Raw genomic sequence first — 16,867 nt, 5'->3', positions numbered from 1 at the left:
GGGTTCCAGGGGGAGTATGGTTGCAAAGCTGAAACTTAAAGGAATTGACGGAAGGGCACCACCAGGAGTGGAGCCTGCGGCTTAATTTGACTCAACACGGGAAACCTCACCCGGCCCGGACACGGACAGGATTGACAGATTGATAGCTCTTTCTCGATTCCGTGGGTGGTGGTGCATGGCCTTTCTTAGTTGGTGGAGCGATTTTCAACTATAAGTTTTATTATTTTTATTAGTTTACACTAAATAATATTTCTATTTGCTATTGCATTAATCACACCTATACATATAATTTAGTCAATCCAGTGAAATAAATTGCCATAAAAGAGTGACTAAAATTTCTAATAAAAAGATAAAGTCAAAATAGTTAATAAAATACTGTGAAATAATTTTAATTTTAAAATATTAATAACATTTTAACAGCACTATGTTAATTTTTTTTGACAGAACGTTTTCGAGATTTACTACTGCCTCCACCTAGTCAAGACTCTGAGATTCTGCCCTTCATTCAGTCTACACATTATCCCAAGTAAGCATTAGATATTCAATTTGTATTGAAAAGAGAAAAACATCAGTATCAAAGCAATTTGAAGGCAAAGGCCAGACCTTTCTTCCTGAGGATTTCTGCAAGCATCCAGATAAGCTACCCTAATGAGCATGGTGCCAGCTGCACTCATCTCTTTCTAGCTCTGCAGCAATGTGAAGGGGGGGCTGCAGCTGACCCCAGCTATAGCCGGAGTTGCCAGCCTGGGTTTCTCTATGCTTAATGTTACTCTCCACAGGAATGATTTTCCATGGCTTACCTCTCATCTTGCCTCCCTTTTTCTATCCTAGAAACACAAAGATTCACTTGCATTTAACAACTTAATAGAATAAGTGGTTTTCAAAATAACCACGTGATAGATATGGATTTAGTTATGTGTATATTTAACTTTCTCATCTTGATAAGAATTGGAAATTAAATCTGGCAATTACTCAAAAGATTTAGACATTTTCTCCTTTTAGATGCGACAAGTGAAATTATTGTTGAAGGAATTTGACTTCATTACCCTGGATAAGAAGGAATACCAGGCTTTTTTTAGTCCTCCTCTTCCCTAAGGGCTGATGAAGGCTGATACCTTGACTCTTCTGTTGGAGACTACATTATGAGGTCCTTACAAAATTTTCATACTAGTTAGCAAGTAAAAGGCTAAACTAGACTGTTTTATGAATAAACAAATAAAGTGTTTTATTTTTGTTTATTTTGCTATTTTTTATTATATCACCAGGAGATACAGTTTCAAAGGTGTTCATGATTGAGTTTCAGTCATATAATTTTCCATAATTCATCCCTCACCAGTCTACATTTCCTGCCGCCCATGACCCCAGTTTTCTTCTTAGCCCCACCCCCCAGCCTGCTTTTCTGTTTTCTCTTTCTTTTTTCCTTTTAGGACTGTGATGCATGATTCCGTTGCTGAAGGGGCTTCATGCCTATATCACTTACCTCCCTTCAGCACCCGGTTCTTGTCCAGAGTGATCATTTCCAACTCTCACTGCCACAGTGGTCCCTTCTTTGTCCTAACAGCACTCCCTGACCCCAGTCCCCTGTGGCACGTTTTCTACCATGAGCCAGTCTTCCTGAACTAACGCTCATTTCTATTGTCTTTGAGTGTCATTTTCATTCTTTTTTTTAATTCCAAAAGAGTGTGATCATTCTATGTCAGTCCCTCAGACTCTGTCCCTCTGACTCACTTCACTTAGATTATGCTCTCTATGCCCATCCAACTATAAGCAAATTTCATGACTTAATTTTATTTAGTGGCTGTATTGTATTACACTGTATATGTTGTATTCCACTGTATAGATGTACCATAATTTCCCCCCTTTTTATTTTGTGAAAGCACCATGAATTACATTGTTGTTCATAGTTGGGTTTTTTTTTTGTTTTTTAATTTATTTTTTGTTGAGTCACCATGAGATACAAAGTTACAAAGCTGTTCGTGATCAGGTTTCAGTCATACAGTGTTCCAACACCCATCCTTCCACCAGTGTACGATTCCCACCCCCAATGACCCCAGTTTTCCTGCCCCCACCCCCAGTCCTCAGCCTGCCTATATGGCAGACACTTTTCTCCCTCCTTTGCTTGTTTCTCTCTCTCTCTCTCCCTCTCTCTCTCTCTCTCTCTCTCTCTCTCTCTCTCTCTCTCTCTCTCTCTCCCCTCCCTCGCCACCTCTCCTTTTGGGCATCACAGTTGGGTTTTAGGCATTCAGTGTTCCATCGCCCACGCCACCCCAAGGTTCATCTTCCCCAGGTTCCCTCTTCCATCCGGAGCATCAGCCCAGCCCGCCATCTCAACTGACACCTTTGTCAATTTGTTTCTTTAAATTTCGGTCCCCTGATTTCAGTGTCGTTGACTCTGGCTTGGATATTTAGCTCCATCGTTTCTTAGCACTCCTACACACACTGACCTTTGCTTCCTGCTGCTTCTCATCTGTCTCTTCTCCCCCTATCCTTCTTCCTTTTCTCTGTATTGTGGGGTCCTCGGTGATCTGGGTCTTCCCCCCTTTAAATGACATGCATTTCCTCAAGTTATTCTAAATCCCACTTAATAGTGATCTTTCTTCTGCCTTACTTCACTTATCATGAGATCTTCTATAGTTTCTTTATTCACCCATTTGTTCTAGGGAGATTGAGTTATTTACATATTCTGGCTATTTTTAATACTTCTGCAATGAGCATAGGAGTGCAGATGATTTTTGTGCATTGTGTTTTGGGGCCCCTATGGTATATTTCCAGGATTGGTATTGCTGAGTCATATGCTCCATTTCTAGTTTCTTAAATGTCCGTAGCACAGCGGGTAGGGCGTTCGCCTTACACGCGGCCAACATGGCCGACCCGAGTTCAATTCCTCAGTCCCTCTTGGAGAGCCCGGCAAGCTACCGAGAGTATTTGATATGCCAGACACAGTAACAACAAAGTCTCCAATGGAGACGTTACTGGGCCCGCTCGAGCAAATCGACGATCAACGGGAGGGCCTTTACCTTACCTTTTACCTTGTTTTTAAAAAATGATGGACCAGTTGACATGCAAATAGCAGTGAATGAGAATCCCTTTCTCCCCACGTCCATGTAGCATTTGTTTTTCTTATTCTTCTGGATGCTAGTGTCTGTGGTGTGATATGATATCTCATTGTTCTGATTGCATTCCCTGGTGATTAGTGATGTAGGACATCTTTTATGTGCAGTTTTGGCTATTTGTAGTTCTCCTTTGAGGTTTACAGAACTACTGCACCTCTACTCCTGGCCGAGTGCCAGTAGAACCCCCCACCCCCCCACCCCACACAACCAATTCCAATGTCATTATACTTATTTACATCCCTTTCCACCCCAGTCTGCAACAAGTAACCTCAGTTTGTTTTCAGAGTTGAAAGACTTATTTTCTTCTCCAGTGGACACTCTCCCTTCCCTTTCTCAATTTCTTTATGTGTCACCTATGAGTGGGACTGGATTGATAGCACAGCGGTAGGGCGTTTGCCTTGAACACAGCCAGCTAGGCCAAGCCGGGTTCCATTCCTCCACCCCCTCTAGGAGAACCTGGCAAGCTACCAAAAGTATCTCGCCCACACAGCAAAGCCTAGCAAGCTACCTGTGGTGTATGCAATATGCCAAACACAGTAACAACAAGTCTCAAAATGGAGATGTTGCTGGGCCCACTCGAGCAAATTGATGAGCAACAGGAGGACAGTCACCTATGAGTGATATCTATCAGCTGGCATATTTCCTTTCCCTATGAATTACTTCACTTAGCGTGATAACCTCTAGACACATCTAATATGTAGCAAAAGACAAGGTTACATTTTTCTTATTTTGTTATATATATTTATATTTTTATTTGTCTGTGTCATCTAATATGTTGGACACTTGATTTCCAGTGGAATTATGGAAGTCACCTCTGCTGTCAGTATCGTGGGAGTTCATCCTATGTTTTATTCAATGTATTTTGTGGAGTTGAACCTAATATTCAGGTCTTTGATGCATATTTATTTAACTATTATCTATAGTGTGTTATAAAAATATCCAGCTTTTTGTTATTTTCATATGGCTATTTTAATTTTTCAAATTTTCAAATATTTTTAATATTTTAATATTTTATTTTTTTAATTTGTGGAAGACTTGTTTTTCTCCTCTTTTTGTACCTAGCTTCTTTGTCATAAATTAATTTTCTATTCCACTGAGGGTTTCCTAATGCTCTCTGAATTCTGTTTTATTAGTCTGAGGGTCTCTTTTGGTTCCAGTCACCTTGTTCTTTTTGCTCAGAATTGCCTATCTAGTTAGGGAATTACATGGTTCAGTACACACTGCAGCAATGTTTGTTCTTTGTTCTTGAGAAAGGCCATTCAAAATTTGATGTGGATTTTACTGTATAGTGTTGCATAATGCTTTGGGTAGCAGTCATTCTGACAATTCTTTCAATTTGTTAGCAGAGAATACTTTCTAATGGTGACAAGATCTGTTCTAGTATATGACAAAGAATACATCATGTGAAATGTCCTTGATAATAATTAACTCTTGTGGTTTCTATGCTTTTTGACATACTAGGATTAAGATTTACTGCTAATCCAATGCACCCCATATTATAAGAATAAGAGTCTGGACTCTGAGCAGATTCCCTGACCACCTGACTTTGTATCTTGGGGAAATCTATTTGTGCCTCAATTCCACCTGTGTGAAAGAGGGAGATAAGAATGCAGTTATTATATCAAGATATTTTTACCAAGATCTTCTTATTTTTATTTATACAGTATTATCTGGCACTACTTAATTGAAATTTGCAATTTCTTGATAAATGCTGTTATGAAGAATTGCTCTGTGTGGTGATCACTCACCATCTTTATAAGCTTTACTTCCAAAAGCATCAAGTGGAAACATGCTTGTTAATGGTTTCTGAGTCTGAATAAACTTTCTTTAAAAATTCTATATTAAGTAAAATAATTTACTTACATTATAGATGATTAAGTAGTTGTATTTTCTCATGGCCCGTTTAATTTGAAGTTTGCCAGTAGAAACTTAGAAGATACTATGGGGCAGAGGAGAGATAATAAAATTAAATTTATGCTGTGCCTACAAAGTATTGAACTGTTTCAAGAAAATCACAGAGCAAAATTCTGAATATGTAAAAAAAATGCTCATAAAAGAAAGTTAAGCTAGAAAAAGAGAATTTTAATTTAAAAAAATCAATCAATGAACTTGAGTGGACAAAGATTTATTTATGTTCACTCCCAACTGAGTTTAATCATCAGGGTTTTAAATACTCTATCTCATTTTTATTTGTACTTTTTTCAAATGTGCTCTCAATTATTGATTCGTCGATTGCCTCAAGTAGGGCCCAGTAACGTCTCCTTCATCCTAGCCTTGAGATTTTTAAGAAAGTGCTATATTCAAGGCTCTTTAGGAGAATAAGACCCATCATTGTTACTGGTATTTGGCATATTGGGTACACCATGGGGAGTTTGCCAGACTCTGCCGTGTGGGCAGGTTGCATTCGGTAGCCTGCCAGTCTGACCAAAGTAGGAATGAGATAATAAGATGTCATAATAAGATAAATTATTGATTATTGGAGATTTTTAAATAACTTATGGCTATAATTACTGATACAAAAATTATAGAAAGCTGAAAATTCAATTTTGAACTAGTACTTATTACTTCTATTCACAAAATGGGATATGTATATTTACATATCACACATTGGGATTGTCTCTTTGTTTCTCAATTGTTTTAATGACTTTTAAGTATTAAGTATCTTTGTGAGAGGTGTTTTAAGATCTAAACTATGAATTAAGTATCAACTTATTTGCCCTTCACTATATAGTGTCACAGAGTAAAATTTACAGAACTTAATACAACCTACCTACATTAAGGAAATTATTTGTAATCTAATTCCTGTAGTCTGGAAAACAGATCTTGGAATATGATGTTCTTTATTTAGGGAGAAAATATTCATAAAGAATCTAACTGATAATTTCTTGGGTTGTGTGTGTGTGTGTTTCTATCTGTCTGTCTGTGTGTTTTGGGAAACTATTTCTAAGCAAATGTCACCTTCACTCACAGGAAAATTCACTTCAAAATATAATCATGCTAATTAAAATTATTATTACATTTTTAAGGTCACAAGTGACACATCAGGAGCACATTCATTCCAATCAGGAGCACATTCAGGGTATAACTGAACACATTGCACTAAGAAATTCTTGGAAACTGAACAATTTTGATTACTGTCAGAAAAATAAAAGTTGAAAGAACAAAATAAATACATATTTAATACATGGAAAGTTTAATTCATAGGTAGGAGAAAAGAATGAAGACAGAGAAACTCAACTATTGTTGCTTATTTCTTATAGGGTGTCAATATTATAGGAATCATCTGTGTTTAACTTATGTAGACTAGAGGATTACTATAAATACTTTTATCTTTACAAATGTAGCTTAGAGATGGGAAATCTTAGAGAATTTTGGCATGTTTTGATTTACAAATGATTTGCAAGTACTGTGGGTTCACAAAATAAATGCAGTGCTCTCTCGCCATGTGTGTTCAGTGGCCATGAGCCACTTCCCCACCCTGGCTTGCAGCTACCAATAGATGCATGGAGGGAACAGGGCCACCAGACTGGCTGGTGATCAGTCCCCATTTATTCCAATCTCTATCCCGTGGTTTATTCCATTCTCCCCGTGTGCCTGTTCCAGCCTCACTGCACTGCCCATTCCAGTCTCCCACTGCCCCTCATTCCCGCTCCTGTTTCCCTCCATGCCACTCTCCCCATGCCCAGTCTCATAGTGCTAGTCAAGAGCCCAAACTCCAGGGTTGAAGGTAGCCACTACCCCTAGGTCAGATAGCACAACCAACATCTGTAAAGCCCTTCCCTTCTTTCGGGATCTCCTGCTAGGAGATCCACTCAAGGGCAGAATTTCATCTAAGAACATATTTTTCCTTTCCTTAGTCCATAGACAATCATCTTAGATTTACTTCTTAATTATCTTTCTAATTATTTTGTATGGACACAGTAAGAGATATATTAAGCTTGACGGTGGCTCTCCTGGGAACATATCGCTATAGATCCCAGATTACAGTCCTCAGGTCAGATTAGTCCTTCCCAACCCTAGCAAGGGTCCTTGTCCAGTCACTTTTCTTGGGTCATGACAGAATTCATCCACAACCCTGCTCTTGGCTTATTAAAAGTTTTATGGCACTTAGCCTGCCTGTTTCAAAGCCAGGGTAGCTTACAGCTTGCCCTGGTCTATCCAGTACCTTCGTTGGAATCCTGATTTGGGGATGCTAGGAACTAAGGGCAACTGAGGCTCAAGTCGAGTAAATATGACAGATGCCCAGGAGTAAATATTATTTGGAGTCAATTTACTCCAAGTTACAAAAGCATTATCTATCTTCCTGTGTCTATACCAAAAGGACATTGCTCTACAGTGAACTATGCAAAGGACATAAGGGAAAGAGAAAAGGAATATTTCACTAACAAATACAAAATCCATAGTCCTTAGATAGATGTGACCTTACAAGTCACAGGTTCTGGTTAGGAGGAATGAGTGATTAACAGATACAGAAAGCAGAGCACAAAGAAGTTAAAGATGAATACTGAGAAAATGGGAGTGCTTCAGGAGCATTGTGATGGGTACAACCCAATAAATCCAAACTCCCTGTGGCAAGGGAGAAAGGACAAACCAATGTTATCCTACAGACTGCACTGCACTGTCCTCCCGTTGTTCATTGATTTGCTGGAGCAGGCACCAGTAATGTCTCCATTGTGAGACTTGTTGTTACTGCTTTTGGCATATCGAATATGCCGCGGGAAGCTTGCCAGGCTCTGCCATGCAGGTGGGATACTCTCGGTAGCTTGTCAGGCTTCCCGAGAGGGACAGAGGAATCGAACCCGGGTTGGCTGCGTGCAATTAAGATAGAAGAACATGTTCCAATATTTCTTGAAAGTTTAATCATAGTATCTATGGGGCTGGAGAGATAGCACAGCAGGTAGGGCGTTTGCCTTGCACGTGGCCAACCCGGATTCGATTCCCAGTATCCCATATGGTCCCCTGAGCACCGCCAGGAGTAACTCCTGAGTGCAGAGCCAGGAGTAACCCCTGTGCATCGCCGGATGTGACCCAAAAAGAAAAAAAAAGTTTAATCATAGTATCTATAAACAATTTTAAAATACAAAAACAAAAAATTGAATAAAGTTATCTCTCCTTATAAAATAAAGCATTTTGTTTTGTTTACTGTACGAAGAGTTCATAGACAGGAATATTACTCATGACAAAATTCATGACTGTCCCTCTTTGACTTGATTTGCATCAAAGAACCATGTTTGCTTGGATAATAAAAACAATGCCTCACTCAATGTCATTGCCAATGCGGTACATAAAAGGATTTCAAACAGTATTATTGGGTAATTTTCTTAAACTTCAAAGTCTCAAATGACCTTTTCAGATTCTATTTATTCTCTAGCTTCTTTTCTGTCTTCTCAATGCAATATAAGTTATTATTCGAGAGAGTCTCCCTCCCTCATTCCCCATTTTTCTTCATAAAAGACGAGAGGAATGATCTCCAGAATAATAGAGTCTGCATATTTTTAATATATTTGTTCTCTAAGCTATGCAATTTCCACTTAGATTAATAAAATACAAATATTATGATTTGGATATATGACCTATATTGTCATTTTTATTAATACCTTATATTTTATGAGTTGAGTAGTATTTTCCCACTTTAATAGATTATGGGTAGAAAATAGTGCATCAAATTAGCATACCTTATTCCAATAATGTAATCTGTTTTCTCCCTGGTGTGTTAAATTATCTATATGCTTATTTGATAATCTTTTCATTCTTTCATCCATCTATTCCTCAGAATTTATTGAATAATTCCATGAACTAAAGCCAGTCACAATTGATGGATATGTAAAGAAAATATGAAGACATAGTATAAGGACTTCAGAGACCTAGAGTCTCATGGTAAAAAGAAAGATGAGGGTTTTTTAGGATAAATTAATTATATTATGGATAAGACCTTAGTATTCCAAATAAACCTAATAATACATTTGAGACTGTAGAGAAAATACTGCCTTTCTGTCTTGGGTTAAGTACAATTTAATTCTTTCCTTTCAGCAAAGACTTGGCGTAGTGTGATAGACTACCTAAAGGAGGTTTTTAGAAAGAATAAGAATCATACTTGAATATGCAATGTTGGAAGTGGGCAGGTCTTTTGCACCTTAACTTAGATGATCTAGCCTAGAAAATATGTGCATGCATGTGTGTAAATACATGCACATTATATGTTTGTTTTAGTGCACATAAGACACAGTCAAGGGATAGAAATATAGGGAAGAAGCTGAGTTGATGCCAACTATGAAGAACCTGAATTACAATTTATATTATATTGGATTTCATTGTGAAGGTAATGGCAAGCACTAGACTTTAAACAGAGAAGGAAAACAATTCTATTCGGCATTTTGTCTTTGTTGTAGTCAGAAAAGGGCATAAGTCGCACATGGGGCTAGTTCACTAGCTAGTTGCTGACAGTTTTGCATTCAGGAGGAAGGTGATGAAGTATCAAAACTCCAGCAATAATAGCGGGAAAGAGCAAGTAGGTACTAATGGACATAGGAAGCAATCAGCAGACTTATTCGGATGCTTTTCTACTAGACAAGATTTAAGGGAGAGAGAGAATGATAAAAAGCTAGCTGAATAGAGGGAAGGAAGTAAACTCAAATTTTTACTGTGTCACATTCTGATCTACTGGCCCCCTGACTGTAATTGACAGCTCTCTGAGCAAATGGATTTTCTATGGGGCAAGCCTTTTTTTCCTTTTTTTTTCCTTTTTCAAATAGATAGTCCTGTACCCACACATAAAACACTATAAAGTGTGGGGTTTCTCACACAGCAATCAGCTCTTTAGTACTAGCTGGATGTCCTGAAGTTCAGTTCAGTTCTGACACTAACCAGAGTCCATACAGATTGCACAGATTAATGAGGACTCATTGCACAATGGGATTTGCCTGTCACAGTATGTCATGCCCATTTGCTATCTCTTATGCGTTATTTTGTTTGAATCATCTTTGGAGTGAAACAGGTACGACTATCCTTTTCTTTCTTGAGTCAGCCCATATTATTGGCACATGCTTTCTTTCTCTTCGAACCTGTGTTTACTGTGAGAGTTGTTGGTAGCTGGTTGTGCTTTGCTTCCTGATTCATCTGGATACTCAGTGCCTTTTAACAGAGTTGTTCAATTCACTCCCATATAAGCAAGTTATTGATATGAAGGAATTTGTGATTGTTTTCCTATCGAGATTTTGGAGGATATTTTTGTTGTTGTGGCCATTTGGCATTTTTCTTATGCTTTCAATTTGTGTTTTAGATTGTGCACTATTACCTAATTATCTTCCATTTGCCTCTTGTTACTTTCTTTTAAGTATTTTTTAAAAAGTCACATCACTATACATTTTATATCATAAGCTATGTGCTTATTTTCTCTTTCAAATTACGTCACTTAGAGTTCAGCCTTTTATTCCCCTATAATCTACCTATATTTCTATTTTAAGAATTCTTTAATATTTCTACATCTGATTATTCTTTCCTTATTTTTAATAGGATAGCATTAAGTCTCACTTGCAAAACTGATTAAGAGGCAAAAATGCCCTTAGCCTGATATTGTATAATTTCTTCTTCATTATTCTATCAAATCTGAGTGATAGTCATGCAGGATTCTTAGTTTAAGGCTTTTTTTTTCATTCAGCACTTTGAAATTTTATTTATTCCATTCTTGCTTATAGAGTTTCGTTTAAGATATATGACATGAGTCTTTTGGCTACTCTCAAATACATGAATCTCTCCTTCTCTCTTACTGAAAGGAATTCCTCTCTCTCTATTTCTCTCTCTCTCTCTTCCTCTCTGTTCCATTCTCTCTGCTCTTTGTCTCCCTGACTTGTTCCCCTGTCACTCACTCTCTTCACGTTGATGACAAGTGGGTGTTTGTGTTCTTCTGTTTGTGTCAGTTTTATTTAGTACTCTCTATGAGTCTCTCAGGTCAATACAGAAGGCCCCTGTTTCAATGGGAGAGTTATCAGCTATTCTTTTTTTGGATTATTCTTCCTCTTTCTCTTTCTTGGACTTCTGGAATTATTATGATATGGAGGTTGTTCCGTTTGATGTTTTAAAATATCTCCAAAGTATCATCATAAAAGTACTTTCTATTACATTACTTTATAATTTATAGTGTGCTTATTAAATCAAGGTCTTCATGATTAGCAGTTTAAAATTTAAATATTTTATTCTGCTGTTCAGTTTTTAGATTCTAAAATCTGTTTGCATGTTATTTCATTTCTTTTTACATTTTCTTTAAGCTTGTTGCTTATTTCATCCAATTATTTATTTATTTAGAGTTTTTTCTCTGAAATAATCCTCAGGCAGCTTAGAAAATTCTAATGGATATGGGACAAGAATACTTATATCAGACCAAATTTCATTCAGTATAAATTCCATTCAGTATAATTAGAGACAATGAAGGACACAGCATATTTGACAAAGGAACAATAAACCAAAAAATAACTTGGTCATCAGCATTTATGCACCAAACAAAGGTGGAGAAAAATTCATGTTTCTCCTAACAAAACTAAAGAAATACCTGGATGGAAGCAAATAGTAGTGGGAGTTTTCAACAAACCACTCTCCCCACTAGACTTATCAGCTAGACAGAAAATAAATGAAGAATCAAGAACTGGGATTGTTGGGCATATACCAGGCCTGGCATTGCCCAAAACAAGAGTATGCTTTCTTCTAAAATGCACATGGAACATTCTCCAGTATAGATCATATATTAAGACACAAACATATGTAAATTTGCAAATACAGAAATTGTACAAACTACTTCCTCAGATCACGATGCCATGAAAGTAGAAATTAATCACAGAAAGATGATGGGGATAACTTCCAATTCTTGGAAGACAAACAAAAAGCAAAACAAAAATTGGGTCAAAGAGGAGAACAAAAGAATATAAAATGATTCCTTTAAATGAATGAAAATGAAAATACAAGCTCCCAGAATCTATGGGATATAGCGAATGCTATGCTAAGGGGGAAATTCGTAGCAATGCAGGCCTACGTTTTAAAAAAAAAAAGTAAAAATCCCAAATCAGTAACCTAAACACACGTGAAAAATATGGTGACATGGAACTGGAGTGATAGCATAGCATGTAGGACATTTGCCTTGCCCACAGCCCACCCACGTTCGATTGCCAGCATCCCATATGGTCCTCCGAGCACCACCAGGAGTAATTTCCTGAGTGAAGAGCTGGTAGTAACTCCTGTACATCACCAGGTGGTATCCAAAAAGAAAAAAAAAGATATGGTTACAGAGCAGCAGAGCAGCATACAAATTCAAAAAGTAGTAGATAGTAGTAGAGAGAGATAAATAATAAAACTAGAGCAGAAATAAAAAGCACAGAAACCAAGAAAGGAATTCAAAGAATCAATGAGACCAGAAGCTGTTTATTTGAAAATTTAAGAAAAATAGATTAATCTTTAACAAAACTCTCAAAGAAAAAAAGAGAAAATGTTCAAATAAATTGCATTGGAGATTAAAGGGGAAAAATTACAAATCCTTCAGTAATTCAAATTGTCATAACAGGTTGCTGTGAACAACGTTAGGCTCTAAACTGGAGAATCTAGGAGAAATAAAAAGATTTTTAGTGTCATGTAATCTAAAGCTGAATGAGGAGGAAGTAGAAAGCCTAAACAGGCAAATCACAATTAAGGAAATTGAAGCAGTAATTAAGAATCTCCTCAAGAACAAAAGTCCCTGTCCAGATGAGTTCACTAGTGAGTTCTATCAAACTTCCAAGAAGATTTGCTGCCTATACTTCTTAAGCTCTTCCCAAATGTTGAAGACACAGACATCCTTCCTCCTTCTATGAAACTGACTTTACACTAATAAATAGAGTAGATAGAGACACTTCTAAAAAAGCAAATTTCATACCCATCTTTCTGATGAATATCAATGCAAAAATCCTTAACCAAATCTTTACTAATCAAATTCAATATCATATTCAAAATAGCATATACCCAAATCAAGTGGGATTTGTGAACAGATGCAAAGATTACTTAACATATACAAGGCAGCTAACACAATAGATCACATTTGTAAAAGAAAAGATAGAAATCATATGATCATATCAGTTGATGTACAGAAAGCCTTTGGCAAGATCCAACATCCATTCATGATAAAAAAAACCTTCAATAATGACAGAAGAATGGATTATGAAGATGTGTTATGTGTACACAATGGAATACTATGCAGCTGGAAAGATTGATGAAACCCTGTAATATGCTGCAACTTGGTTGGAAGTGGAAGATATGTTGAGTGAAATAAGCCAAAAAAATAAAACCTAAACAATGATCTTACTTATCTGTGGTCTATAGAATGCTTGATGTTCAAATGTATTGTAGCAAAGGCAGATGTGTATATCACCATTGACCTCAGTGTTGAAAGAGAAAAAGGACAGAAATCAAGGGGGGAAGAAGAGAATGGGAGGAAATGGGTAAACAGGCATCCAAGCTTCAGTTATATAGGTGGTATGTGGTATACCCATAAATCCAAAGCACAGAGTCTACTAACACTGAATACTAACCCTAATACTGAGGGCAAGCAAGATCTAACTGGCAATCAACCACTGGAACTTTGTAATGTTGATAGGTGGGGCATTGGGTGGGATTGCAGATGGAGATGGAATATGGAACCCTGGTGGAGGGAAGTTGACACTGGCTGTGGGATTGATGTTGAAATACTATATACCTAAAACTCAACAATCAAAAAGGAAAGAAAATTCCAATGGTGTTGAGTATTTTCCTGAATGGTTGTCTCTATCCATTGATGCAGCTGATTTTTTTCATTTCTTCATTATGTTTGGTGCTTCATGGGGGGTGAGGGGCAAGCTTAGTGCTTTGATTAGCCAAAGGAGCAATCCAATTCTTTTAGCAAGATCAGGTTGGTGCCTGTGTCTATATTAATTAATGACTATCGTGGAAAGCTTGAGATTTTTAGATATTTCAAAGATAAAACTGGTGTCTGTGATTCTGAATTGTGTGACCTGGACTCCAGCAGATGTTTTTGTTAACTAGTGCCCTATAGCTGATATAGCACCAAGGTCTAGTTGGCTTGTTCCCTGGCCCAGTACTTGAGCAATGATTGGTGATTGTAATCGTGTGCTCTGAAAAACCAACCCACATGTATTGTGGCTGGAGACTGCCATCCGGCACACCCAGTAACAATCTTCAGCATCTGAACTTCAGAGACAACGGGAGAGTTTGGCCCATCCTATTTGGAGATGGCTGCACTGAATGACAGCCTGAATGTGCTGTTCATCTCCACGCTGTCTGATCCTGTGTTAGCCTTTGGGATAGCTGTTCTAGTTGTGTCCTCAGGGATGACTGTTCCTGGCTTTAGCCTGGTGATGACTGTCCCCTGCCCATGCTGGTTGTGCCAATTCCCAATTTCTTTTTAATCCAACAGGTATAGGCACAAAACTAAACCTTTAGAGTCACAGAAGTAGTACAAGGATAAAATGAATGCTATGTATGCAGCTGACCCTACTTCAATTCCTGGCACCACATGGTTTCCCAAACATCTCAGGGTACCTCTGAGACTGATGGGATGATCTGGTACTCCTTGGCACCATTATCGCGTCACACACTCAGGCATTTGCATTGAGCTGCTAGTGTGGTGGACAGAATCAGGAGGTTCCCCAGTCCGTCTGAGAACCACTTGGAAGCCTGCAAAAACAAACAAGACTGAACCTCTGTGATCCTTTGAACCCAATGTTCTCTGCCTTAGTTGGAGATTAAGTCTGGTGCAATGGTTTGGAAAAGATCCCTTTGGTTTTGAGCTGGCTAGACACTTGTTGTGTGGGGCCAAGACATGACACTGCTAAGTGGAGCTGAAACTTCAACCCTGTCTGCAGGAATGACTGTGCTCAGTCACCCCAAGGTTGACTGTGCCCTTTACTTGACCTGTATATCTATCAAGTTCTAAGATACTTGGTTTTGTTGTTGTTCTGTTTTTTGTTTTATTTTGTTGTTTTTTGTTTCTTTGCCACATCTGACTGTGCTCAGGGCTTACTACTGACTCCGTGCTTAGAAATCACTCCTAGTGGGACTTGGAAACTATATGTTTGTGCTTCCGGGGAAAGGGCTCAGGTTGACTGCAAGCAAGGCAAGTGCCTTGAATGCTGTATTATTTCTTTAGTCCCCTCCCCTCCAAACTTCTTGCCACCCCATATTTTAAGGCTTAGTTTATTTTGTATTTGTTTGGGATTTTGCTTTGCACCTGGTGGTGCTGAAGACTTGCTTCTGGCTCTGTGCTCAGGGATCATGGGTAACTCATAGCAGGGTTTGGGTTTTCCTTTGTTGTTGCTCAAATAACACCTGGTGGGGCACAGGAGAGACTGTATGTGGTGCCAGGGATCAAATCCAGATCAACTGTGGAAAGGGCTTTATTTGTTGTACTATCTTTTCAACCACCGAGACACTTTGAATCTCAGCTATGTAGATATGGTGCTGAGTTTTTTGTCGGATATTTCAGCAGATCTAGCAAACGGCCATCCTGTTTCAGGCCTAGCATCAGCTTGGAAGTCTGTTTTCTTTCAGGGTTTCTTCCCTCCCTGAATGCAAGAGAAACACTCCTTATCTCTTAACTGGCACAGAATTTTTCTTCTGTACAATTGACTCTCTGATGTCTGTCTTGTCCTGTGGATGTTCTTAGTAAGAGCACTTCTAGAATGCTCCTTTATCCCATGTTTCAGCATTATTGGGGCAGCTGCTGCAGCAGTCTTCTTGGAGCTATTCATCTTTCTCTACCATACTTGTCAAACATATTTCAAGCAAAAAAATGGTTTTTTAGTTTTTTTGCATGCAAATTCTTTAAATGACAGCCACATATTTATTGCTATTTAGGTAACATGACTGACAACAGGGTTACTATTAGTGCATTGGGTACCATACCCACTGTCACACACTCACTGACACTACCCCGTGATTTCTTCTTGTCTCTCCACCCTATCTTCTCAACACCCACTTGCTAAACATTTCTTTATAAGAGTTTAAGGTATGCTCTATTTTCCAGTATTATCTACTCCTTTACATAGTTTTTAAGTACACCCCCATGAGTGAGACTAACCAGTCCTTATTAGTTTCCTTCTGGTTCATGTAACATTTCTCCCATTTGCTCAATTCATATTGTAGAAAAATGTTACCCTTCTTTATAGCTGAGTAAAGGTAAAGGTAAAGGCCCTCCCGTTGATCGTCGATTTGCTCGAGCGGGCCCAGTAACGTCTCCATTGGAGACTTTGTTGTTACTGTGTTTGGCATATCAAATACTCTCGGAAGCTTGCCGGGCTCTCCAAGAGTAGTGATCAATTTTATAGATATATATGTATGTATCTATAAAATTCATACATAGTGATTAAATTCAGTAAGTATCCATGTCAACTTCTTTATCCATTCAGGTATTTTGGGACATGAGTATTGTCTCTAGATCTTGGATACAGCCCTGATACATGCCCTAATGCATGCCTGATATCATGTTTAACATTATCATTTGGGGAACAATTTGTTTGCTTTCCACTATTCTCCTGAAACATCAGCATATCATTTGGGATGAAGCTTAAACAGAAGTTATTAGACTAGGGTAGTCTGGGTCAGAACAGCCTTCTGTGATTTAACAAGTGTCCCAAAATTAAACAATGTTGTTTTTATTAAAAAATAGAGCTCTATTTGTATTCCTTAAATTTCTTTTAACAACAATTTAAGTGTAATTCTTTCTCTTACTTGAGATTGAAAGG

General features: G+C 38.0%; 1 protein-coding gene across 1 annotated transcript in view; it reads left to right on the top strand.

Annotated features, from left to right (window-relative positions):
• NOX4 (NADPH oxidase 4) overlaps positions 1-16,867 on the top strand; it is a 204,142-nt gene that overhangs the window by 146,900 nt on the left and 40,375 nt on the right. Inside the window, exon 13 of the mRNA XM_056114562.1 lies at positions 445-526. Within this exon, the coding sequence (XP_055970537.1) occupies positions 445-526 (82 nt within the window). The remainder of the gene's footprint in view (positions 1-444; positions 527-16,867) is intronic.

This window comes from Sorex fumeus, unplaced genomic scaffold (genome assembly GCF_029834395.1).
Source record: "Sorex fumeus unplaced genomic scaffold, SorFum_2.1 ptg000026l, whole genome shotgun sequence".
Taxonomy (NCBI): Eukaryota; Metazoa; Chordata; class Mammalia; order Eulipotyphla; family Soricidae; genus Sorex; species Sorex fumeus.
This window is presented reverse-complemented; position numbering and strand designations above follow the sequence as displayed.